Below are 26194 nucleotides of genomic sequence, written 5' to 3' on the forward strand. Positions count from 1 at the left end.
CTGTCTGTGGTGATCCCCATTTCCCTCTCCTACTTTCATATGACCCCCTAATTTCCCTTGGCCAAAAGAAACGATATTGGAGATTTGTGAGGCATATTGGAGAAAAAGAAAGTAGAAGGGTGAAGACAGAGAATAATAAAGAAACAAAGCTGAAGAAATATTAGAGGATAGAGGGAAAGCAGTCAATAGGCAGAAGAGTGTTCAAGGAAAGTTAAACATAAACCAAATTAAAATGAAAGTGGATTCAATGATCCGTTCTATGGGTACATACATTTCCCAAGGTCTGTTTTATGATCCTGGAGAAGAGATCCTGACACTTGTGTTTTCTCCCCAGTTTTGCAACAGCCTTTAAATCATTTATGACAGGATTTTAAAAAGTTATTTTGTTTTTATTGTCCTAAATGCGGAGCATTTCATGACCCATGATTCCTCATATGGGACTATAAGCCTTTTAACAACAATGAGAGCAGATGTTAGCCATAGCTGAGTACTTTTAAGTGTTCCACTTCTGTATTCAAGGATGATGAGAATATATAATATAACTATATTGCAGGGTTAAATTCACCGTTGCTTTTGAGGTGCTCAAACACTACCCTGAAACAGGCCCAATGAAGACACAGTAGCAAGAAAGATTAGAAAATTGACAAAACTATAAATATCTCGTAAATAAAGAACTGAAAAATTAATCAAAACCAGAATCTACTGTGAACAGAAGGAAAACAATGCGTAACAATTACCAACATCTTCAGCATCTGTTCTCAGTCATCCAAAGTTAATTCCATTTAAAAATCAATGCTAGCTGTTTAGCATAAACCAGTTACCTACTGCTGTAAATCTAGTTGCATGCTAATTATCCTTCGCTCCTTAAACTCTTAGTGAATTATGAAATGCACCAGCCACTTGGGTATGGAGAAAGAAGTCGCTCAGGGAACTGTTAAGAATAGCAATGACTGTGAATAACCCCACAGATGCAATCTGAGAAAGCATTTTCACATACAGAAATTGCTTTGGCTTTCACCTTTAGGATGAAAAGTCACTGTCCCTAACTCTCACTAATAAGGTAGTTTTGGGCACCTCCAATGAAGCTGCCATTTCGGGTGGTTTAAGTGATGGAGACACCTGTCCTCCCAAGAGCTAAACTGAGAGTACAACTCACCTCACAGACATTACCAAACAGCCTGCATGTGTTAGCAACCTTGTCACTTATTCACCTGGCCTGGGTTCAAAATACTGACCTAAAAGTGAAAGGTTCCCCCCAGCCACACATTCCCAACCAATAAATTAAAAGTCCATCTCCAGTACAAGGTTATCTTTCATCACGAGTTGGGGTGTAGGAGCTATTAGAATATTCCACTTGGAAAGCTTCGCAATACTGAGACTTTTACTTAATATTGTCACCACCTTGCTAAGAGGTAACAAAGGTCAGGGTTTTTGCAAGTCAGCTTTCTCTTGGATGTGAATGACGATTTTTGCAGTATAGTTTGCACATTCACATCGTATACACGAATCCTTGAAAAAAGATGGTCACAAACAGCATCCAGGCAACATTCTTTGAGAAACCTTTGTCCAGATGGCAATGTCCAGATATCTTACAGCAGCCCTGGATAATTCATTCTAGTTAGATGGAGCAATGGGGAGCAATCCCTTGATGTTTGGAATGATTTCACCTCTTCATCTTCCTTCCTACTTCAATAACAATATGCATGACATCATTTACAGTTATACACTATCTTTCTGATGACTCTACTCTTTTTGCCTCTTATGTAAAACAACAGGTATGTTAATACTTTGTCAAAACAGAATTAATACCTCTGATTTTTTTTGATTACATACCATTATTCAATGCATTAAAAAAAAAAAAGCTCAAGGTACAAGATTAGCACTGCAGAATGGTAAATAAATGGTATAATCTGTGAAGTAAACATAAAGTTCTCAAGTTACTAACAAATTTCCGAGTTATAATAGCCCCCATATTAAATTGCTTTCTCTAATGAAAGTGAAAAGACAGACAGTGAGTAAAGACTCAACATTTGAGTTTTTGCTCTTCCACAGCTTTTTGTACAACTTCTTTCAAGTACTAAAACTTCTTTACACAACAGTCAAAAATCTCTACCCCACAGCAGAGATGAAATGTAAATATGCCTCGTGGACTGAGAGTTCTAAATGCAGAATTAGGAGGGCTCTGTTCATCTGCAAAATTGAGTGATTATGCAGTATTTTACAGTCTCCCGTACACTTTGCAAATTTAAAATGCTGCAGCAAGTGAAAGAACTTTTATTTCACAGGCCTCAAAAAACAAGTATTAGTGAAAAAAGTATCTGTGAATCAAGCATATTCAGAACACTGTTCTTAAATGTGAGTAAAGTTTTAAAAACAAAACAAAAACAAACAAAAAAGGGACTAATGGAACAATACAAATGCAAAGGTTTGAACAATCTATTTTTGGTCAATGGCTTTTGTTTTCTTTTCTTTTCAGATGTTGATTTTGTATTTCCCTTGAAGCAAAAGTTTATGTACACATTGACCTTCTCCAATAGGCCATATTGTTTCTAGCATTTAACAATTAACAGATCATGGTAGGTTTTTTTTTTTTTTACATGCAACACCGCTCAGTTTTGCTCTTCAAAATGTCTCCTACTGAAATCTGCAGAAATAGAGAAGCATCGCCCACAAGGACCTGTGTATTTTTGATAGAGACACAGTACTCCCACACAGCATGACTGGGAGCGTACAACATCTAGACTGAACCTCTGAGGACTGCCAACTATTTGCACGGCACAACAGTATTTTCCTCTAATAGGGTAACCCAACTTTAGAGCATACTAACCAAACATTTTCTGTTCCAATACACTTTGCAGAGCTTGAATTTACATTATAAAAACAAGTAATTCTGACATTGCAGCCTGAAGTAGTATGGCTATAGCAACTAGTATCTTACATAGCATTCCTGATCACTTTACACCACAAAACTTTGCAGACCATACCTACAAATAAATCAGTTCACACCCAGTTGTCAGAGCATTAAAATAGATTTGCCACTACACTGCACAACGATATGTTGCAGACATTTTTATAAAAGCTTTAATGGACTCTATCACCCATGGAATAAAGACTGCATCTTTGCATTCATATAGAAATATATGTTCGTATCTCATGAAGTGCTGTCCAAAAGATACCTCTCCCCAACCAATCAGGTAGGGCACTAGGGACCAAAGCAGAGAGCTTGTAGAGCGTGAAGTGTGTAGGTTCTGTTAGAAACCCCAAGGTACTGATGCATGCTCCCAAACATCTCTCTCTCGTGCATACTCTCTCTCTTGCTCTCTACAAGTTTTTAGATACAGATCTCAGGTGAATGAAATCAAGACAACTCTGAAACTTTTGAAGGCATACTCAGTTAATGGAGCAGTCAGCTATTTGCATTCTGGTGCTTTCTGGATCACTTTTGAGCAAAGTGATATTTGGGAGGTCTCACTATAAGCTCTAGTTAGACAAAGAGCTATATTTAAGGCACACTTTTTGGATCTAACTACTGAAAAACTAAGAAACACAAGGATAGAAAAAGGTATTTAGTATGTCATGGGACCAAAATATCCAATGAAAAGTTGAACTGTTAGAGGGTCAAAAGAAATTCATTCATTTCTACATGGCTCAGAAGGAGTTAATTCTGGAGCACCACCTTCCATCCTCAGCATTTCTACTTCACAAGAGTATCAACAAACTAGAAGGCACCTTCAGAAAAGGATTCACAGTAAAAATGCCAACGGGTTTGAAGGGAACTGTTTCAGCAATGATAAAAGGTTTGAGACCAGCCATTTTTCTGTTTTTTCTCTCCCTCTATATTCTTTTCCAACCGGCCACTTGTTTGTTATTACAGAACAAAAGTATAATCTCTGTTGTATTTGCCTCTCCCTGTGGAGAGTTAAAAATGAAGTACAGGTAATCCAAAAAGCATCTTGAATACTGTGGTGGATCTGCAAGGGACAAATCTGCAGGTATGCTTTAAAGGTGATGTCTATGCCCTTTATACTGCCTGGGGCTTTCTTTCAAGTATATCAAACAAAGAACAGGCATTACCACTACCCTATCAGTGCCAAATGAACCTTGCCCTAAAGACATCGTATCTCTTATTCTCCTTTCCAGTCTGGGGTCCTTCTTCCACCAGCTGTGGCCTACAGTGCTCCTCCTGGTTTCCCAAGATATCCTGAACTATCACAGATAGTGCTGGCTAACATTTTTCTTTCAGCAGATACATATTTAAATGACCAAATACTACTTAGGATAAGATGAAAGAAACATTCACGCATTATAGTATGGAAGGAACTAAAGGCATGTCTGCTGGAAATAGAAGGATTAACTGAAGTAGGCTAATCCAGGATTTAGTTGACTGGATTTCCAATGTCTTTCCCTTGCTTTCTCTGTCGATTTTCTTCACCATTCTATCTTTATCCAGTAATTATACACTATATTGCCAGGTGAGTAAGTAAATCCATTCTAAATTATACAGTCAATCAGAATGGGATAGAAGTATGCTCCTATCCAATTTATCAACATTATTTAAAACACTTTGATAATCAGAAAAGCATGTTGTCTGACTGATAAAAGCTAAAACAAATTTTGAAAGTTTTTTCAATTCCAAACATACCAACACCCGCATCTTTAAGTCCCTGACACCAGTAAACGATGGGAAAAGTATGTCAATAGTCAGAACATGGGATATTTACACAGTAAATGTTGTCTTTGCACTGTTATGTAGTACATTTGAAGATCACCAAATCTAGTTTCACTTGTAATCTAAACTGAGGTTTCAGTTGAGATTCTTATAGAGAAAGGAAAAATTCATGCATTAACTCCCAATTACGCAACAAAAAGCTCCCCTGTGCCATATATGCTGGGTTACTCAATGTAATATTTTTCAGTACACAAAGCATATAATCTGTCCATGTTAGTTTCTTCACTATGGTAACTGATGATTAAAAAAAATTCCAATTTTGATTTCATGCTTAAGAATCAGGTTTTTAAAGAATTTGGTAAATTCTGCTGTTAAAGATACTACTTAAACATATTGGATTGATTTTTTTTTTAACTCTAATGTTTTTTTGAGGTATTAGCTATATAGTAACATCTTCTAAAACATTTAAAATAACATGTAAGCCAGCAGACTTTCAGAAAAATTCCAGAGTTCCTAAATAATTTTCAGCGAGGCTCAGGTTCCTAAATTATTGAGCTTCTCTTAGAAGCAGAATAAAAAGCAAAATATTACTCGGGACCCTTGGGTGGGTCATTCATTATATATATTCATTATATATTCATTATTATATTCATCATATATAATATGAAATTTAACTAAGTAACCTGTTCTCAACCACTTAGCAAAGAATAGATGGGTAAATTACAAACAGTGATGGCTGTAACTGATGAAAACATGAACACCTGTGTTTTAGACAGTACAGTGTTTGTGATAAGCAAACTGCTTTGTCAATTAGACACCCAGTTCTTTGTTTATAGCATATGTTTTCTTAACAGGAGCCTGGGACCTGTGCTTGGTCATGGAAATGAAGGCCATATACAAAAGGAAAGCAAGCAAACTTCAGCCTCATGTATGGTGTTCTGCTTGTCTTTTAATATTAATGCCAGATGGATTATAAGTAAGTGCATTATACACAATATGTATGTATATACAGATATAGCTGCTTGTGGGGCTACACTGCAAACTACATTACGGAAATGATGGGGGATTAACAATTGGTAAGAGCAAGGAGGGTTGCTTCAAATTTCTTCAGTGATCTGGTATATAGCAGAAGATCATTGTACCAGCAAATGAAGGGGACTGGAAGTCTATGGATAGGAGTAGAGTGAAAGGTGGTCAAGCTGCTCTGCCAAAGAAAACGCATGGTGGAACTATGCTCCAGAGTACAGTTGGAGATGAACCTGGACTACAGAGGGTTTCCACAGCCTAAAGAAACTCCTCTAGGTGAAATAATACCCCAGAGCTACACAATCATATGGACTTTTAAAAAATTTGTATTTAGTGCAGCTGGGTACTAGTTTTCTTCATCCTGAAGAGTGCAATGTCTTAAGTCTTAAAGCAGTGAAAAGCTACACTGGTGCCAATATTAAACATAAAACAGAGTTTAAAAAAATACCACTTAATGCTGGATGGTTAAGCCTTTCTGTGAGTGCCAAAATAGCCAGCTGATTTTCAGAGGTGCAAAATAGACAGAAATTCCTCCTGACGTCAGTGGAAACGCCTGGGTGTTCAACACCTATAAAAATACGAGTGTTTCCTTAGACGCTTAAGGAATAATCACAGATGCTAATTTTAGATGAGGGTAGTCACTTTCTGCAGACTCCTGCTGTGGTAGTGGGGGTGAGCAAGGCTTTTCTAGGGGGCAGTTCAGAGTAGAAGCCATCTGCTCTAAATTAGGTTCTGCTAGTTATCAAAGTAATGGATGGCTGGACAGATTTTTTCTGGCTTACTGATTTTTGAAGAGAAGTAAGAACAAGCATTAGATTTCAAGTTGAAGGGATCCTGACAGTTAAGAGCAGTTGAGAGGAAGCACTTGAAGTAAATGGAAAATCTCACTCATACCAAGTACAGTAAACAGCACTTTCATCTGTAAAGCCAGCACACAGGTATTACAACCACTATTTTGGAGATGAAGACATGGACAAAGCGGTATGTCCTTGTAACTCAAAAGCAGGGAAAACTGGGACCCAACATAGCAGCAGCAGTGCCCATTTCTGCACTTGGGACATAAATTCAGGACTAATTTTCTCACCTGTGTGCACACATGGAAATTTAAGGTCCAATAGAGAAACTAACTAAATGTCTGTCAGACAACTGTCAGTTTCCGTTTCCCTCTGGACAGGCCTTCTAAAGAATGAAGTGTATTTCTACAAGCTACCATTTCAAGTGGGACACTTTCCTAACAAGAGAACATTGAGTTTCAAAGTTGTCTACCTCTATTTCTGCAGATGCTCTGTTCCTGCAGAGCAGGAACACCTGCCCTGTAATCCTTTCACACCAGTAGTTCTAGCATTACTAGGATCATGCTATCTTGATCTGTACTGAAGAGTGACTTGTACTGCCAGCAGGAAGAGCTACTACAGAATATGTACAGAAACAGTCACAGAGACTGATCATAACATTGTGTTTGCTGGTTAAATGATGTGGACAGGGTAACTTCTATCTTTAAATACATGTCCAATTTTATCAGGTAGGACGTTCTTCAAACATCAAAGACTTGAAAATCACCACAGACTACTAGGAATAAAATTTATTTAGGAAGAAATGGAGTGCTCAATGTGAATACATTCTCCTTCTGATATCAGCTGAGACTAAAGAATGCATAGCCATAAAAGACATAGTGACTCAGAGTCAGCAACTTTTCACTGCTTACCGTAGAGGAAAATCACATCAGTTACACATTGTTTATCCTGACAATTAGGGCTCAGAAGAAATTATGCTTGGCAGTAAAGCCACCCAAAACAACTCAACTTTGCCAAGTGTGTAATCACTTTTGTATTTGTTTGCTTGCAAGGATGTAAAATAACACAAAGGAGGGCCATCTTTTGACTTGGGACAAAGCTAAGCAGCACAAATTCCCATCTAATTCTATTTCACTGACATGCTTCTTTCTGCATCGTGTCCGTGCATTCCATATACAAATCCAACACATTCTTCTGTAAGCAGGCTCTGCAGTACAACTTCTAAAATACTACCAATATCAATATAGTATTCATCACTCACAACTGAAGAAATTCCTAATGCTCAGTCTCACTGAAATTAATTCAGTAGAACTGTACAGTGCAATAGAGAAATTACTACTTAAACTAAACATCATCAAATAGGTCAGAATTAAGCAACAGTGATTAAATTTACATTAGGCATTTGGTATCCAATTTTTCCATCATAATGATGAAACCCCTTTTGTCTTACTTGTAAGAGGATGGAAGGGCTTTGGTGGAAGATTTTGAACTGTGTTACCCCATTGGCAAAAAGCAGTCAAAATTCATCTTGTAGAGCTGCCTTAATTTGATTTGGAAATTGGTGACATAATCATGGTATTTTCTTATTGGGATTCATTAGTTTAGAGAATATATCTGAGCCCTGCTTTTGGTTGCACAGGGCTACAAGTTGTATAAGTATGGATTCCCTATTAATTAAACACTCAGAGCTGAAGACCCTCAGTGCTCTTCCAAGCAAACACATCCCATGCCTCTCTTCAGCTCTCCAGTGACTCAAACACAGATCCATTGCAAGATGCAGATCTCCCACCCTCAAGAGATTATAGCAAAGTCCACTGCTTAACACACAGCTTTTCTCTAGCTCTTAAGCACCTTGGTTGCAGCTTATGGAAACCCACTTAGATCCATACTTTCTTCCAATCCTTATTGTCTTAGTAATTGGATCAGCATATCTGCAGACATTTTACTATATGAATTTCAGGGGAGGCTGTGGTGTGTGTCTGTGAGTGCACATAGGAGGTAGCCTTTGCTTAGTATTATAAAATGGTTCTTATAGTAGCCTTTGCTTAGTATTATAAAATGGTTCTTATAATTTCTTTTCATAGCCATACAGTTCTGTTGCTGTCAGATATTTGGGGGTAAGTGGAAGTTAACAGCTGAATTGGGACTGCAGGAATTATCCACTTGACAACACTAACAAAAGCATACAGAGCCTGGAATGGGTCAATATTAAGATGGTCATTTGAGTTTAAATAGAAAATATAATACTGAGTAATATATTGACTTTTCACACTTCGCATTGATAACGAAAATCTTCCCATTCGAGAAAACTACCTCCATAAACATTTCTAGTTAAGTGAATTTCATAATTCATAATGAATTTTCCTTCACATACCAGTACCACAGTATTCAGGGCCCACTTTAGCTGCACACCTTATTGACAGCTTCCAAGACAGAATATGAAGCATACTGAAAAAATAGGATCATTCCACTATCCTTTCAGCATGCTCCTCTCAAGCACCATTCCATGCATCTAACATCAGCAAGAGGAATTTAACGTGTTACTATTTTAACAAGCACTAATCTCTAAGGGGCCAATCGTACAGAACAAGCCACAAACACATCCCATATTTCTATACAGAGTCCCTCTACCCTCATGGTAACTCTTCATAGGACTAGAGAAACTGCGCTCCATGTCCTTCTGTTGCATCAGTGTCTAATATTTAGGACAGTTACAGTATATGCTGAAAAACCAAGACATGCTGTGGCAGAACAAAATTAAGTCCATCCATTGACTACCAAGTTCTGAGTCATGCCCTATATGGGGCCATCTAGTACTGAGAAGGTCACTTAAAGACCACCCAGGATTTAAAAGGAAATGAGAAGTGTTTTACGTGTGTGTGTTCTTAATACTAGAGGGTTTGGCATCCACTGTTTGAAAAGAGAATTCCTGATGCACCTGAAAAAGAAGCATTTGGCCCTGGAGTCTTGAAACTTCATGTTACCATAAGGCACACTCTGCATCTATTGTGCCATATATCATTTGGCAAGACATTGTTCTTCTATAGAAGACAGTCACAGTACTGGCTGAATACTAGAAAAAAAGTAAGTCTAAAAAGGTGAAATGGTTTGCTTTTCTAACTATTAGTAGTAACAGAAAATCCTGCATTTTAACCTACAGGATTCCCAAGACACCTATGTCACCCTAATTCTGTGCATAAAAGGTAAGGGAGGCAGAGAACTGCAGTGTAGGATTCAGTATAGCACATGATTTTTCCACCATCATTCTGCTTTTGATTCTCAAGGATTTTCCTCCTAAAAAATTCAATCCCCTCCTGAAATTACTCCTACAGCTACACAGCCCAGGACCCCCATCTTATAAGACATATCCAGCTGTTAACAGGTAAGCACTAGGAATAAGTAATGAGAAGGCTGATATTCTCTTAGAAAGGAGTGTACCTTTTGCCTCCCTCACACCTCCTACATTCACTGCTGTTTCTCATCCAGACCCTGTTCATGTTACTTACTTGCCTCCTCAACAATCTCAATGGTATTCCACGTGGGTAAAAAGTGTCACCTCATTAAAAACTCTCAAGAGATGGATGGTTTCTCTGTGTGTTATGGGAGCTTAACCTCAAGCCTGATTATTAAACAAACAAAAAAGACCCAAACACACGCCCCTCCCCAGCCCCCAACTTTTATTATTTCCATATAATCTCAGTAAAGAGCAAGACCCAGGCTGAAATGCCCTGTACATGCTGTAGATATTGCTATATTCTCCATGGCAATTATTTCAATCTGGAGCCTGTAAATCCATGATGAGTGGTCCTACAGTACTGAACTTTGCTGGTGGCATCCAGCCTCCTCTGCCAACGTTCTTCTGCCTTAGGTTTCTTTTTAATTCATCCAGGCTTGGTTATTTCTCTCCTCTTCCTGGCTGAAGAATGAAGCTGTTAGCTTCCACTACTTAATCTGTCTTCTCACTCACCAGTAGACTTCTTCCAGGAAGAGGTTTCTGATAAGAAATCAATTTAGATTCTATTCATAGAAAACCACACAAACTTCAGAGTGAATCCCGGACACTGACTGTAACTATTTATAGACACTGAAATCAGACTGGACACAAGGTCAATTTCTCTTTCAGGCTGCAAAAAGCAACACTAGAAAAAGGATGTTGTCCATCATTTGAAGTTCTGGTAGCTTCTTCCAAATAATTTGCCATATACGTGGCTTCCAAATGCATTTTTTTTATTTGCAAGGACAACAGGAGTTGTATTACCACCCAAAGGATTTAATGCAGATAAATCCTTATAGGTCACACTGAAAATGTAATCTGGTATGTACTGCTGAAGACTGGAAAGACACAGCTTCTTGCCTAAAGAACGTTTTCCAAAGTCCTCACTCATGCACAGCACTCAGTGTCATCAAAAAGATCTGCATTCACAAAGAGTAGGTAAATAAATATTCTGAGTCTTGTTTATTCTATACCAGTGTAAAAACCCACCAAAATGATCAGAAATTACACTGACACCCACATTAAACCCCTTCTGTATTAGCAAAGTGGTGGTACCAGGGCCATACAGCAAGCTAGAATAAGATCATTCATCTATAATAATATCAGTAAGGCAAGTAGTACGTTTCCAGTTCTTTTCTTACATGTGTTAGTGCAACAGTGTCAGAGACATGTCTGAATGTCTGGAGAAGACACGTATGAAATATGTGGAGCCAGTTTAGTGCTTTACAACACAACTGTCCTGAAGAAGGGATCACACCTATTCCACAACCTTTATCCTGAAGGCTTAAGACTTCCTTGAAAAACTAACAAACCACATTTCATGTCAAAGTTTAGAAAAGCACACTCTTATAATAAAGTATTTATAGCAAAAGTTACAAGTAAGAGCGAGCACCGTTTAACACGCAGCTCACTAAGGAGTTGGCAGTCTAAATATGTTGCAAAAAATACAGTATGTCTGCATTTTGAGTAGCATCGTTGTGCTTGGTTTCCTGAGCTAATGGACACTGCATTTTCCTATGTTCCTTTCAGTTACAGTGAAATACAGGCTAGTGAAAACCAAAAGGTATGTGGAATTTGTTGAACTTTTCTTAGAAACTTAAGACATAAATTTATCAGGTTTTAAGTCTTCCACTATGAGCTAGTACGATTTTTACTTCCACTCCAGTCCAGCAGGGACTGAAAGACAGCTAATCACTAGTCTGACACACCACAGAACCAACCACTTCTATCAGTTGTTACAAATATCGCTGCTGTCCTCTTTTTACCAGTAGGAAAACTGAAGTCTGAGGTGAGCTGACCTTGCCCAAGGTTACAGAGCTGAATGAAGAAGAGAATCCCACCCCCTCTGGCCAGACTTTTTGATTTCCAATACTTTTCTATTTCTGTGTAGCACTGAAGAAACAAGGGGCCACTTTCATAAATCTTTCAACTGCTGTTCAAGCATATGTGGCCAGTGGAAGTGTCCTTCCAAGGAACAGATTTCAAAAATTTCCAATCTCATGGTTCCCATCTACATGTTCAAAAGACACCAAGGCTGTAGTTCTTTACTTAGTTCCTACTGAAGATAGCATGTCCATCCAAAATACAGGTTTTTTTAATTTAGTCTTTCTTTAAAGTTGCTGCCTGAAATTTCCAAGCATATGATCCTGTTTAAGTTTTTACCAATAATGTCAAGTGCAGCACATGGTCAAACTGTTGTATTTTCTTGATCTGACAAAGGCTAAATGTCACCCCAACTAAAGCATTTAAATTGTTGTTCACATTCAGAGAGACAGAGCTAAGCTACTACTCAGCTTCCTTTCCTACAGCATACTTCATATTTATTCTGACATCTGCAACCACCAAGGAGCCTGGATTATAGCAGACCATAATACTCTATGAACCATGGTTATAATTAGGTGTCATATCCATTGTAATCCTATGGACGTCATCATGTGTTACCAGCATCTGTTGACAGATGTCATACCAGGCATATCACTGAAATGGCAAGTCTGGAGAGGACAGCCCACAATAGAAACAATGGCATTTATTTTTGGTTTGTTCCAAGACTGTCTAATAGAAAATATATGCTGCCAACTGCCAGGGCTCCACTGAGATCACTTTTCAATATTATATTACCAGTCAGAACAGATCTGTGCTCATGTATCTGCAATCTTCTGATTTATTCTCCTAATAAATAAGGAAAGGAAGAAAGCAAATTCTGCAACTGTCTTAGCGCCACTTAGAAGAAGATAGAAGCCTTGAAATTTTACAAAGTTTATCAGGCTCTTTAGCATGACAGTACTTATTTTTCATGTAATAAGTTCAGACTCCTTTCCAAGACAAGGAATGAGGCTTCCCTCTCCTAAACTTTATTTAAATGTGGTATCACTTTAATATTAAAACTATGCCCTGGGAACTGGCAACATAAAGTAGCAAAGCCACAATCTCTCTACTCTATGGAAGTAAAGCAGAGTCTGCTTTAATTTATCAATGTGGAAACCTGACTTTCTGCTGAAGCGCTGTCTGTTTGGAGGAACGGAAACAAAAAAATTTGCTATGGGGTCTTGTACTAGCTACTCCTTGCTCTTCTGTAAAAGTCAGCAGACTTACTGTAAACATAAGAAAGCCTACAGAACACAAATTCTCTTCATATTTTATTATTTATCTGCAGTGTAGGAAAACTGCATTAGAGTGCTGACTAATGTAGTAACCTGTCCATTATTTCTTTATTTTGAAAACAGCATTATCTGAAATGCTGGACAATTGAATCTGAATTAGATGTAACCACGACCTGTTACAGCTGAGCAGTTTCAAATCACTAAAGCACTTAAGCACTAAGGTAATTTCCATTCTCATTATAAAACATAAAAGAATAGTTCACCAGATAAAGAGTGTCAAATCACAACAAATGTCAGTGTTGATGAGTGCAGCTTAATAGCTGGTTAGGAGTTGCAGCAGCTGGTAGATCAAGAAAAGTGACTTTCAACCTGGCTCAGAACTTCTCCCACTATACTCGTACAGCAGGATACGAACAGGTGTGAATGCAGGAAAATGAATAAAACCAACTAAAACTCACAGAAGGAGGAAGGCTACAAGTAATAACTGAGAGGAAAATACTGGCTCTGCTGTGACTGTAGCGGTGGCTCAGACTCTGTCATCAAATATAAACTGGCAATTTGCACTTAAGTTTTTAAAGTGAGCTTCTCACCTATAGCAAAAAGCATATTTGACCTTATTGTCTAGAGTGTCACTTCTCTTTCTTCCCTCCCCCCCCCCTTTTTTTTTCATTCTTGTAACCAGCAGATAACCTTTTAATCCCAGATCTGTCTGCTGTGTCTTCAACATCAACTTTTACATTAGGAAGTAAAAAATAATTTACAATATTTCATCTCTCTCTTTTTCATATGCTGCTAAAAACTCCTAAAACTTTAGGTGTTCTGAAATTAGGTATTGCAAATATTACTAAAGTACCAAACCACTGACAAGACTGTTGATGGGATTATAATCTCTGCCTATGTTCAGAAAAAGAGCATGGGCAGTACTTGCTGGCATAATAGTTTTCTAACACCTAAAAGGCAAGAAGCATTTCCTTTATAATGGTATATTCCAAGGATTTTACAGACATATTTTTTCCCAGACAGTGAATTGGCATGTAGGAACCTAATAATGAAATACAGTTTTCCAAATCTAGCCTGGATATATTTCTAGGCAATATTTGCCTTGTCAGATCATTCAGTCAGAATTAGGAGTAAATTCTAGTAAGAACTGACTTGCAAGATCACAATTTCAGAAGTGATTTCTCAGTCTGCTTTCAGAAATATTGCAAACCTTTCTTGCACACCAATTTTGAATCATCTCATTCATCTCCCTGTTTATAATTGCAATCTACTGTTTTTGAAAAGCAGTCATGCACACACATCAATTCAGAGTCTGCTTTCTGAAAGGAAGACCCAGAAAGTGAAGTTAAAATTACTGAAATATTAATATATAAATCTAGAGGTACTGAGAGAATATTTACAGTGCAATAAAAAAAAGTTCATGACTCTCATAAATGTTTCATTTGACATAGGTTTCACTTAAGAATCCACAAAGTGAATGCTTTATCCTCAAAATATGGCATAGCTAATATATATTATATGCATGCTTTATACAATGTAAAATATATTTTCTTACAAAATTAGAACCCCTTATTGCACTGCCCTGACAATTCCAGATGCAGCATGGCAATCAGAGAGGGACATCACTCCACGCAATTCCAGATGCAGCATGGCAGCATGGCAATCAGAGAGGGACATCACTCCACCCAGAAGCACATACACAGACACACATTATTTATCTCCAGACCTTCCTTTGCTGTTTCTCCCATGCTGGGTCCAGGAGCAGGTCCCTGTCCCATTCTTCTTCCTGGGTCATGTACTCATCTTCTTCATAGTTGTAGGTGTACTGCATGTTTGTTTCTATCTGGTTCATGCTATTCATGCTACCGGGGGATCAGCTTCAGCTGCTGTGGCTTCTACTACGTTTAAATATATACGTATATTTTAAGCTTAGATTACTTGCTGGAGTGTTGTAGGTAGCAGTGTCTTTTTTCTTTCTTTTTTTCTTTTTCCAAGGTGTCAGGGAGCGAATACTGATGAGTCTTACAGAGAGCAGAGGCTGAAACTGCCAGGTAGGTGCTAACCTGTGGTGAACTTCCTTCTCTCTCTCTCTCCTGCCTGCCCTCCCTTTCCTTTCTCTCCCTCTCGCTGCTGCTGCAGGACCCTGCTGCGGCTGACCCTCCGGAGAAGCCCAGCGCGGCTCATTGCTGCGGCTTATTATCCCCGCCGGGCTGTCACGTGGGGCGGCGGCGGCGGCGTAAGCGCTCCGGCCCAAAGTTACTGTCTGCTCGGCTGTCTGTCTGTCTACTTTGATAAAATACCCGTCTTTTTATTTTTCCTACTGACATGTATTTCTACTTCTCAAGACCCATCTATGACTTGCTAATGTAGTTTGACATTGTTTATCACCTGATGTCTGTGTAGACCCTTGAGTCACTTCACACTTTCCTTTTCAGATTAGGGATCACAAGAGCAAGTGCAGGCAAGGACACCCAAGAGATGAAACAACTTCCAATGGAGATCATGTCTGGAGTTAAAACAGAAAGTATGGAAGCACAACTTAGAAAAACAACACGTATCTTTTTCATCCAGGAAACACGCTCAGTAACATCCCAAAAGCAGGCACCAAGAAAGACATACAAAGGTCTGTGGAACCAATAACTTAAAAAATGTGTGACGGGAACCCATGCTTTCCACAGGGTAAAATCTGAAAAGATAGTACTGAGATGAACCATCCTGGCAAGCATGTCCCGTATCTCCCATGCCATAACATTTCAGTTGCCCTGGCAATAATGTTTCTTCTGGGAATTGGCAAGTTTACTATGTTCTTCATGTAGCCTGTTGTTAACGCCTGCACCTGTATCATCAGCCAAGGTCATCCTCTCCAGAAGCGTCCACACTGGATAGAATTCGAACCTTACTTAGGAAATGCTCACCGAAGTGAGGTTTTGGAAGCCATAAAAGACAAAGTCATGTATAAGGGAGGGCTGTATTCAGTAAAATCAACCATAGGTCTCTAAGCCAACGTGAATGAATAACCAGGATAATTAAGTGCTAGACTGTATAAGTCCTCCACTTCATACTGCTAACTAAAGTTCTGCTTTCTGCCAAGTCACCTTCTATCCCATGTCTATGCAATTTAGAACATGCATACATGCACAGCTAATACCTACCCATCAGCTCAAAAAACCTTCATAAATGCAGCACTAATGTTGCAAATCAGAATTCAGAAGAGAATTGCAACATGCTTCATGCAGTCCAAGCAAGCTGAACTTCCAAAGACTGATGCACATACTGTAGGATAAACAGTCTAAAAATCAAATTCCAAATCTAAGCAGCAAAGTCAGAACTGCATGCTTTTCACCTGCTCAATGCAAATATTCTTAAGGTTGCCATCTATATAATGAAGCAATTGTTGATGAACGCTGTGCCTAGATTTTTTTGTTCAAGTGCAGGTGAGCATTCTCTTACAATACTCTTAGATAATATCGAATAGCAATTACAAAGCCAAATATTTCATGTATGTATACATTATGTGTATGCTGGTGTAATTTCTGTGGCTTATTTTTATAGCTACGTAGTCACCTGTGGTTTGTGATACACGTCCAATTTCAACACCTAAATGACTATTTAAGCCTTTGAAGTCAGTAAAACCATTTCTTTTTATTCACTATACACGGCACAGAAGTTTCTAGAGGAAAAGCAGGAAGAAGTCAGAGAAGGCCCAGAAGTATACACATAAAGCTGTAATGCTCTGAACTGTCTCCTGCGCAAAGAGCTGTCTCCTGCGCAAAGAGCTCCCCTGCACTGCCAAGACCTGTGACCTTTTATGCACTACCTCGTTAGAGGTGAGCCACTGCAATCAGCTCCGTGCCTTTCCACAGCACTGCCTTGCCTGGGGATCTATGTGGGTGAAGTCAGATGGTACTGCACCGCTTCCCACTGTGCTGTGTAGGTGAACCTTAGGGGTACTGGTGGCTTCATGCAGGGAGGTACTAGTTAAGCCACATTTTATTTGTTGGCCCTCATCCTATGACACGGGCCAGAGTGCCTGCGTCATGAAATAAAAACTGAGGCATTATGATGACAAAGAGTATCCAATCACACTGTGAATTAGGATTAGAGTCAGATCCATGTCTAGATTTCTGGAAATCGAAGGGAAATCTACCCAGATTTTCTAGAATTCTGAAAGAAGGTTATTAAGTTTTTTCATAAAATAACTGGATTGGCTCAAAACATAGCTAGCCACTGCTGCAAAGGTACTGTTCATTTTTTCTTGTTTACTTGGTACATAGGTAAAGTTAGTACTTTCATAACAAAATTAATAAAACAAAGATGTCATCATTGTTCTAAGGAATGAACAGCTAGAACCTTAGTATCTCTCAGCTAGTCTGAGAGATCAAAGAAATTCAAGTTAATTCTGAATAGGACTAAACTCACATTTTTCTGTAAGGGGCAAGTATTTCAAAATCCACTTTGGGTAGGTTATGTTAGCTCATTTTGCATGAAAAACTATTTCAGAATGAAAAAATCTCTTTTTAATTCTGAAAATGTCAAAATAGGGGGCTTCAACTTCATCAGTGTGCATTTTGAGAGGGTTGGGCTTTTTACCTATGAAACAGGAAGCTAAATGGAATACTCTCATTTTAGAAAAACTGCCTATCTTGATGGAATCTGACCTGTTTTAGGTTCTCTAAATAACTGCTTACTGCCCTTAATCAGACAGCATGAGTAGGCAGATATTTATAGATAGAGCTTTAGGAGGAGTATCTGGTATTTTGTTTACTACTTTAATTTAATTTTATAAACGAACTGTGTGGATGGTAATGAGAAGCATATGAATGGAGGTCCGTAGTGGAAAGAGAGCCAAAATGGAACTCTGACGCCAAACTTGAAGTAGAAAGGGAGCTGCCTCTTTCAGCTCACCTAGAGAAAAGGAAAGCTGTGCCCAGAAGTGTAGTAGGAATAAAGCAGTGTGCTTCAATCAGCTTATTCCCACATCAGAGGTAGGGTAGAACTATCCCCACTAAAGCTGGCAGTCACACAGCTACAAACTATGTGTGCCTAAGGAGAAAGAAAATCAAATCATAACAGAAATAGGCAAGCTGAGCAGGAAAGAAAGGAAAAAAATCCCAAGTCGAGGAAGAAACACGGTGAACCATACAGATACAGAATTTTAAGCTGACATAGCAAGATACCCAAGAGACAGCAGATATATTTGAGGCAGATATGACACAGATAGCTTACAATATGGCAAAACAGAAAGCATATTCATAACTGTCAAACAGATTAGAAGAAATAAGATAGTGCAGGGAGATCAGGAATGGAAATGGCAAAGCTGAGTTGTCAATGATTTTTATCTTTTATTTGGCAAAAGGTGTGCAGTTGTAATTCATACTTACATAAACGCTAGTCAGGGCCTACCCAGGAGAATGTCTTTACCCCAGGAGAACACAGGGGCAACAGGGTATCATCTCCCATGCAGGAGGAGCACCAAGGTGGCCAGAACTTTCCGAACAGGAGCCGCAGGTCTGTAGGTGAACTCACTCAGTATTTCTTATCACAGTTCCCAGTTATGAAGGATCTTTAAATCTAATACCACGTAAGCAAAAGCCTCCTGGCTTTTTTGCATTAAGTTCCTTGAGAATAAAGGGCTTTTCTAACTAAAGGAAGCACAGTTTTCACCTTCTGTGTCAACTTTTGTATTTTTTTAATGAAATGGAAATTATTTCACACAGTTTATATGTAGCATCCATTTGCTCCCCAAAAGCCATCATATCAGTCTCTGAAGAACATAACCCTCCATATTTTCACTGTTCATCAGACTTTCAGTCCCTTCAAACTGCTCTTTATTCTTCTATCTCACAAAATCTTAAAGATCATTCTTCTATTTGAACTTAGCGAGATTTAGAATAAGAAATTAGCCAGATTTGTCTACTTAAATAATTGTCTGTGAAACAATCAACTCAAGTAAAAATGATCACTGTTAGTTTTCAGCTGTAACACTTCTGTGTAGGAACACAATAGTTTGCATTTCCCAAAGCTGTCTCAGAAAGACCACAGGAAGATAAAGAACCTTATGAGAGTTCATTAAGTCAGTGAGTCTTTAAGCAATCATTTTTTCAGAGGTACAGCCTGTTTCTTTGTGAAAGACAGTTTCTCAAGAAAGAAGTCAATGAAAGATAAAAGAAAATAAATTCAAAGTGACTGTTCTCTTGTGTAAACTATTAACAAAATCTTAAAAGAGGGATCAAAAAGCCCTTTTCTTTTCAAAGTATATCAAAACTGTCGTTTAAAATGTACTTTTGCTTGTAGCAAATATCTACTAGTTTAAAGCTTAAGCAGCAAAAATTTGAATTATTTAAGGAATACATTGATAATTTTGATTGGGCCAAAATGTTGGACTCGTAAAAATTACGCATAACTTTCCCAAAGCTAAGCAGAAAGGTGGTGTGTGTTATAAAATGTTTTTATTAGAGTTCGGCAAAAATAACCCTTTTTTTCCCAATACAATAAACACAACCCATCTTCTTCAATGTAAGAAACACACTATTTCTTAAGTTGAGAAAAAACCCGAGGAATTAAATTCAATATGTAAAGATAATAAGAATAAACATTAAACTCGCTTTATATTCCTGATATGAACACCTACAGAAGGATGGCAGAAAGAAAGCAGAGAAGAGAAGCGTACATCTAGGAACAAAAATTCTGATTTTTGTCTGAGCTAAGGAAAAGCACTGTGGGCACTGAGCATATTAGCCTTCCCACATCTAGCACCAAGAGGCACAAACTTGGACTCTGAAAAATCCCCATGCTACTCATGCATAGTGATATTAACTGTACAGAAGCTAAGTATACACTATAATTATTTTTTTTAAAGCATACCATTTCAGATGACAGGTTTGGAAATAAAAATGGAGAAAGAGCTGAAAAAATGCATTGTTGCCTTCATAGTAACAACTGACATTGTCAGAAGATCCTGAAGCGTTTCATCAACTATATATAGAAACGAATTACTCTGTCCCTGAAATTCAGCCATGGATGAAGTGTAGCAAGAAACATTTATAGGGCAGACAAATACTACCAAAGCATAGCTTGGGCTTCAGGAGTATGGAGAAAATGCTGACTGCACTGACATCACTGGCTTTTGCCAACCCTTTGTGCAGAAAGAAAATCATGGGGCTGAGACATGGGGTGATCCATACCCGCTTAAGATGCCCAATGGGACCTTGAGCTCATCAATTCAGATAAAATCTTCCAAAAAAAGCAAAGTGTTGTCCCATTAGAATACTCTCACTGACAGAAAGAGAAACAAGCTTGTTGTGCTGCAGTCTTCTGTCTCTAAAATAGCATCAGCAATGCTTCCTCTGGTCTTTAATGTCCACCTAGAACACAAAGTCTTCAGAGCAGAGACTTTTTCTGTCTAAAAGCCCTGAGAAGCCTACAGAACAATTATGATTACAGAGTGCTTTACCATACACCCTTCACTTCCATGTTTGTCTCTCAGGTCTGTGTGTAGCCGGCACCTAAAAATGCATAGTGTTATTCTAGTATGTCAGGCTTGCTCAGGCATTCAGGATCCCTTATACTCTGGAGAGGATGTCCCCACTGTTTGTAGGGCCACACTTGCAGCCTTGTAGCCTGCACAGCAGATGATCCTGGTTCCCAGAAAGGCTTCAAGGCAGATATTGGTAGGAAACGTGCAACAACTGGTCTCTGCCACAGTATCACTAGGCAGTACTGTGATACATAATAAGAGTCACAAACTGCAGTGTGAGTGCTGAAAGATGTAATGTAGCAGAGGGCAAACCCGCTAGTGATGGCTGCTGCCACAGAGCACTACACAAGATCACACCTTTCATGACTGAGAAGAGCCTCAGACCTCACATTCTGACATATTTCTATTAAATATTTCAGAAGAAACCATGATACCTGAAATCCCTTATCCCTTGAGGGCTGTCTTTTTTGTTTCATGGTTCTTGTCTGAGTAGATGCAACTCACAAAGCCAGATTAGATCATGAACTAAATAATAACAGAAGCTTCAATAAGATGCTTTGCATAGATTAGAAATGTAACATCAAAGGAAAAAACTGGGAAACATATGGTAATTTATATACAACACTGCAGTCAGTCTGTTAGCACACTGAAGTTGTAGAGCAATATGCAGACAGTTACAACATAATACACACAGTAACAGGTGGGGAAACTACAAATAGTGCTGGCATAAGATTGGAAAAAATGGTGAGACAGATCCCAGATTTTAAAAATGGTTCAGTGATGAGAATGCAAGGGGCAGGACTAGGGGTATAGCATGGCCTATTACAAACCTTCTGAAGAAACCTTCACACCATCATGTGTTCTCAGAATCCTGGCTGTGTTCCTGTTTTATGTTGGCTTGGCCTTATCACAAAGATACTAAGCAAGGAAGAAACCATGCGACTAGGGCAATGCAAAAGCCTGCAACTGACAATACAATTTGTACTTCATGAATACAACAATAACACAAGTTAAAAAAAATCCCTTAGTGAGCCATCCTGTGACCCACAACTGATTTACCTGAGGCTATTTGTCTAAAAAAAGCACATTATTCAGCAACAGTTTTGGTCATACTGAGAAAAGAGGAGAGAGATGTGTGTGCGAGATAAGGAATGCATAGATAACATGCCTTTATTTATCTAGAAACAAACATTGTCAACTAAGTCAGTTTCCAGAAAATATTTATCTAAGGGGCACAGATGAGACCTGGCAGGTTTGAAATCACTGAAGTACCAGGTAGAGATTATAGGCACAGGATATGGGAATGGGACATCAGACACTGCTGGGTTCTAAACTCAGCATTTGTACAGATTGACTGAATGACCTTAGACAAGTTGTAGTCTCAATGCCCTCATTTCTCTTTCCAGATACACCAATGTAATTTCACTAACATCAATGAAATTAAAGTTACACACTCAAGAAGGCAACCTTGCTGAATGAATTGCCAGTCTGTAAAAATGAATACTAGCTACTTCTTATTCATTCCACGGGAACAATACAAATACTAGTAAAAGGGGCAAATTTATCCCTGTATATGGCAGTATTAGACACAACCTGAATTACTGCCAAACAGGGGTAACATGTTCTTTTTGCAACCTGTATAGTGCAAGTTTTCCTTTTCCAGAACTGTTGTCCTTACATCCTGTCCAACAAAGCTTTACTCAGCTGTGTTAAGAATCAGCACTGAGAAAATGAGCAATGCCATGCCTGACATGAAAGCAGCGAGGCCTGAATTTTCCAATTCCCGTTCTGAAGACAATTGTTCCCTATCCAACTATGATCTCTCTCACTAACTTTGGCTGTATCCTCATCTCAGGAGCAACAGGTATCAGTTCTGCACAACATACTTTCCAGTAGGAGACTGGTTGCTCTTGAGATCTACCAGCAACAACCCACTCACGGTGAAGGTTCTTGTATATTTTCAATCACTCTAAATGTGTACAAGTCCTTTGTTTCTTAATTGGCTCACCTGTCTCCCTGCATATGTACAGTTTAGTATAAGCAAAGGAGGAGAGGAGAGTATTTGCATGTTTCTTCACTTTGAAACCAGTTTGCTAATGTGCAGTGTAGATCTATGTTGTGTCCCATAGTTAAATTTGGAATAGCTGTAACCTTCCAGAATTTCGTAACTGAACCAAATTCAATTTTATTTTTTTTCCAAGCCAGATGCTGTTCTAGGTATTTTTCCAGTTCATATGGACAATAGTTACTGGAGGTAGAGTCAGCAACTAGGACAAAGGTGAACATACCCATATAGGCTGTAAGGCTCCACATGTATTTATAGCAAACTCCAGAATTAATTTTTTAGTTGAGATAGTCTGAACACATCTTCCCCTGGCCTCTTTTCCCATGATAAAAGCATTCAGCAGAAAGCTTATTTTGCAGTTCAAATGGATGGATTCAAATATATCTTGGACTTCTCTAGGGGAGACTATTGAGTTATGAATGTACTTCTAGAACACCAAGACACTTTTTCGTTTGTTCCCCATGGCTCAGCAATTCCCCTTATACCTCCATGAAGGAGGTATAAGATAACCCTGGCATACAGACGATCTATGGAAAATTAGGCCAATCAGGTCCTAAATTTGTAGGGCCTGATTTTTTTTACTGTTAAAGAACCGGTGGTGGAAGTCAGGAGGGTCACAGACTGCACTTTCAATTGCAGGGGAGAATGTCTGGAACAATGCATGATGGAAATACCAGCCAAATATAGGATTCTGCTGGGCCTAAAGGCTGAAACCACCAGGCTTACTCAGTTGGGAAAAAGATGGTATGTAATTGTACTCTGTAAAGCACTTTAAGGAAAAGACAAATTCTGTTGTATCACCATTCATTACCCTAAAACTATCCACTGGATGTGGAAATGGAACTATGGACAGTTTGGAGCACATGCCTCAGTTTTCTTTCTGTAGACCAGGAATAATACTAATGCTGTGAAGTATAAGGAAGTATGTGAAAATCACATACCCAATAGATTTGGAATACTTGAAGACAAGTACAAATACTGTGATGACCAGAGCTGAAAATCATAAATTATGTATTTGGGAACATGCTTCAACTGAGTGCAACAGATCCTCATTGAGTAAGACAAATCACAATGCTGTAGAGCACTGCTTATGCAATACACTGAACAAAGCAGGATTTCTGGAGAAAAAGTAGTTTGCAGACATTAAAGTCTGCATTGTGATACATACAAAGCAGCTGAACTAAGATTACTTGGAAAACTTAACTCTGGCATAGTCCACCATTAATTGACTTGCAATCTTGATGTTCTTTTAAGATATCTGCTCTACAACTAATTATAGGTACATTATAAATTAAGTAATTATAAATGAGTTCTGAATTGGAAGACGGTTCATACAAAATGTTAAGGAAAGCACTAAAGGTTTCCAGTACAGCCTAACAGTTACATAACCACTACAGCTTCTTCTCAAGAAAGGATATTATGTTTTGCATCTCAGATCTGTCCGTTGTAGTTCACACACAAGAGTCTTTGTATGTGTTACAGTGACACAGACAGACTAGGCACATTTTAAAGATTAAATGAGTCAAATTGTTTACAATGTTTTGTTCCCCCTCTACAGACTAAAACAAAGCATATACATACATCACCATACTGTTAAGAATCAGCAGGTACTGCAAACCAAAGGGATTCTACCACAAGTAGAGTGAGAAAGATTTTGAAGTGTAACCTCTCCTGTGCACTATTTGAGAGCATCACAGCAGGAACTGCTTTGTCCCTGGCCACCAGGCTTCTTTAAAAAAGGTATATCAGCATCAGTGGTAGAATCACCTGATTCTTAGCGCCACACACTCCCCTTCACTATGTGTTCAAGGCAAGGCTACCTTCCTACCCACTATACTAAGTTCTTGTCAAGCCTTCTGCAGAAATAGTACCCTCCTCTCAGTGTGTCCAAGGAACTGCCTCTGATGCCACTTGGCCTCTACGTCTCTCTCAAGTAGTTTCTTTGCAGAGAACTTCTTAAGTCACTGGCATACACAATGCAATTCTGTGAAAGGCAGCACAGAGTCTTCACATCATCTTGAGACAGCAGGGCCACTATTTTAGCTCTGAAAACATGGCACCTCTAGTAAATCAGCAAATCTGGAGATCTAGGCTTATCAGTAAAACTCAGTTGCATGCCTTCACCATCTAAATCAAACACACTATTTCTTCTAAGAACAGGTTTTCTTCCCAAGAATTCCCAAGATACAGTTTCCAATGCACAATGAAAGCAAATACAAAAGCCAAACATTTTTTAAAATGGCACTGGAATGCAAAGAAAAGTTTGGGGGATTTTTGTGATTGCAGATACTTTGTATAATTCAGTAGCCCAGAAATGCACTTTCTTGCTTTCTGATACTTTTTAAATATTACAGTATCAATGTTTCTCATGTATATATATATGCATATACACATACGTTAAAAAATATTCAGTTGTTCCCAGTGTTCACAGTACCACTGTGCTAGGCATTACATGAACACATAACTCATTCCTATATAAAAATATGTAAAATAAATAAAATTTGGAAAGTGGATAAATAAAAATGTCACTGAATATAATCAAACAGCAAAACCATCAGATACATATTCTCCTCTCTGCTACTGAATGTGGATCATACTGCTTTCAGGCATTATCATATAAAGTTGTGAGCTCATTCTAGTTCAAACCACATATTCACCAGGTACGGAAAAGGCCCATGGACTGGCAGTGACTGGGGCAAATGAAGAAATGAAAGCAGCACTGTCTTCAATGGTCAGCCTGGGAAAAGATGGAAATTTGTATTTAGTGAATCCTGATAGAACAGAGGTTCAAACAGCTGCAGGTCAGGAATGGGTAGTTGCACCGTATGAGCTCTACTGCTATTCCAATGCCTGTCAGTTGCTGCAATAACAGACAATTGAGGGAGGCAACAGCAAGACAGTACACTGCAGTAAGAAAAGCATGCTGTGATAAGCATGTTCCTTATTGATCACTTTACCCTTCTCCCCATTCTTCAGTTTATTGTCTCTTTTACGGTTTACAGCCCTGCTATGAAAGATGAGACATGTCTAGTACACAAGTCTCCTTATTGCTTATTCCATCCAAGCCCCTAATGGCCACATTGCTATGCTCTGATTACCAAGTTCTCCCAATGCATTAAAAAACGTAACTCACAACTACCATGCAGTAGATCTATGACACCTACTCTCACAGTAGATTGTCTAGCACAGGTATTTTTTCATTATAATAAACAGCTAACATACACAGACAGCATCTTATTTCCCAGCCTAATAAATATCAAATCATGACAAAGGACTATCACGATCACAGCAATCATGAGAGACATTTTCCTATTTTTCATTGCAACAATCATGCAGTCATTAAAATCCAGCTTTCTAGTTGACTTTTTACACAATAAATGAAAAAAAAAAATCACAATTCATTGAGTAGCTCAGCACTGAAAGGACTGCTTTTTTCTTCCATTTTTAACCATCTCCATTTGTTGTCCTTCCTCTCCCTGATGCTTTTGGGCCAAACTAGACCTACCTAGAATGGATACAAATGGAGTTACAAAGATGACTATTGCCTACCCTTTTCAAACTGATGTTTT

General features: G+C 38.5%; 1 protein-coding gene across 6 annotated transcripts in view; it reads right to left on the reverse strand.

The window, feature by feature from the left end:
* Positions 1-15161, reverse strand: part of ACTN2 (actinin alpha 2) — a 67049-nt gene extending 51888 nt beyond the window's left edge. For all 6 annotated transcript variants that reach the window (XM_035899713.1, XM_009644123.2, XM_009644119.2 and 3 more), the window contains exon 1: positions 14810-15161. In XM_035899713.1, the coding sequence (XP_035755606.1) occupies positions 14810-14944 (135 nt within the window). In that variant the 5' untranslated portion in view covers positions 14945-15161. The remainder of the gene's footprint in view (positions 1-14809) is intronic.
* Between the last annotated feature and the right edge of the window lie 11033 nt (positions 15162-26194).

Source organism: Egretta garzetta, unplaced genomic scaffold (assembly GCF_000687185.1).
Source record: "Egretta garzetta isolate BGI_Z169 unplaced genomic scaffold, ASM68718v1 scaffold118, whole genome shotgun sequence".
Lineage (NCBI taxonomy): Eukaryota > Metazoa > Chordata > Aves > Pelecaniformes > Ardeidae > Egretta > Egretta garzetta.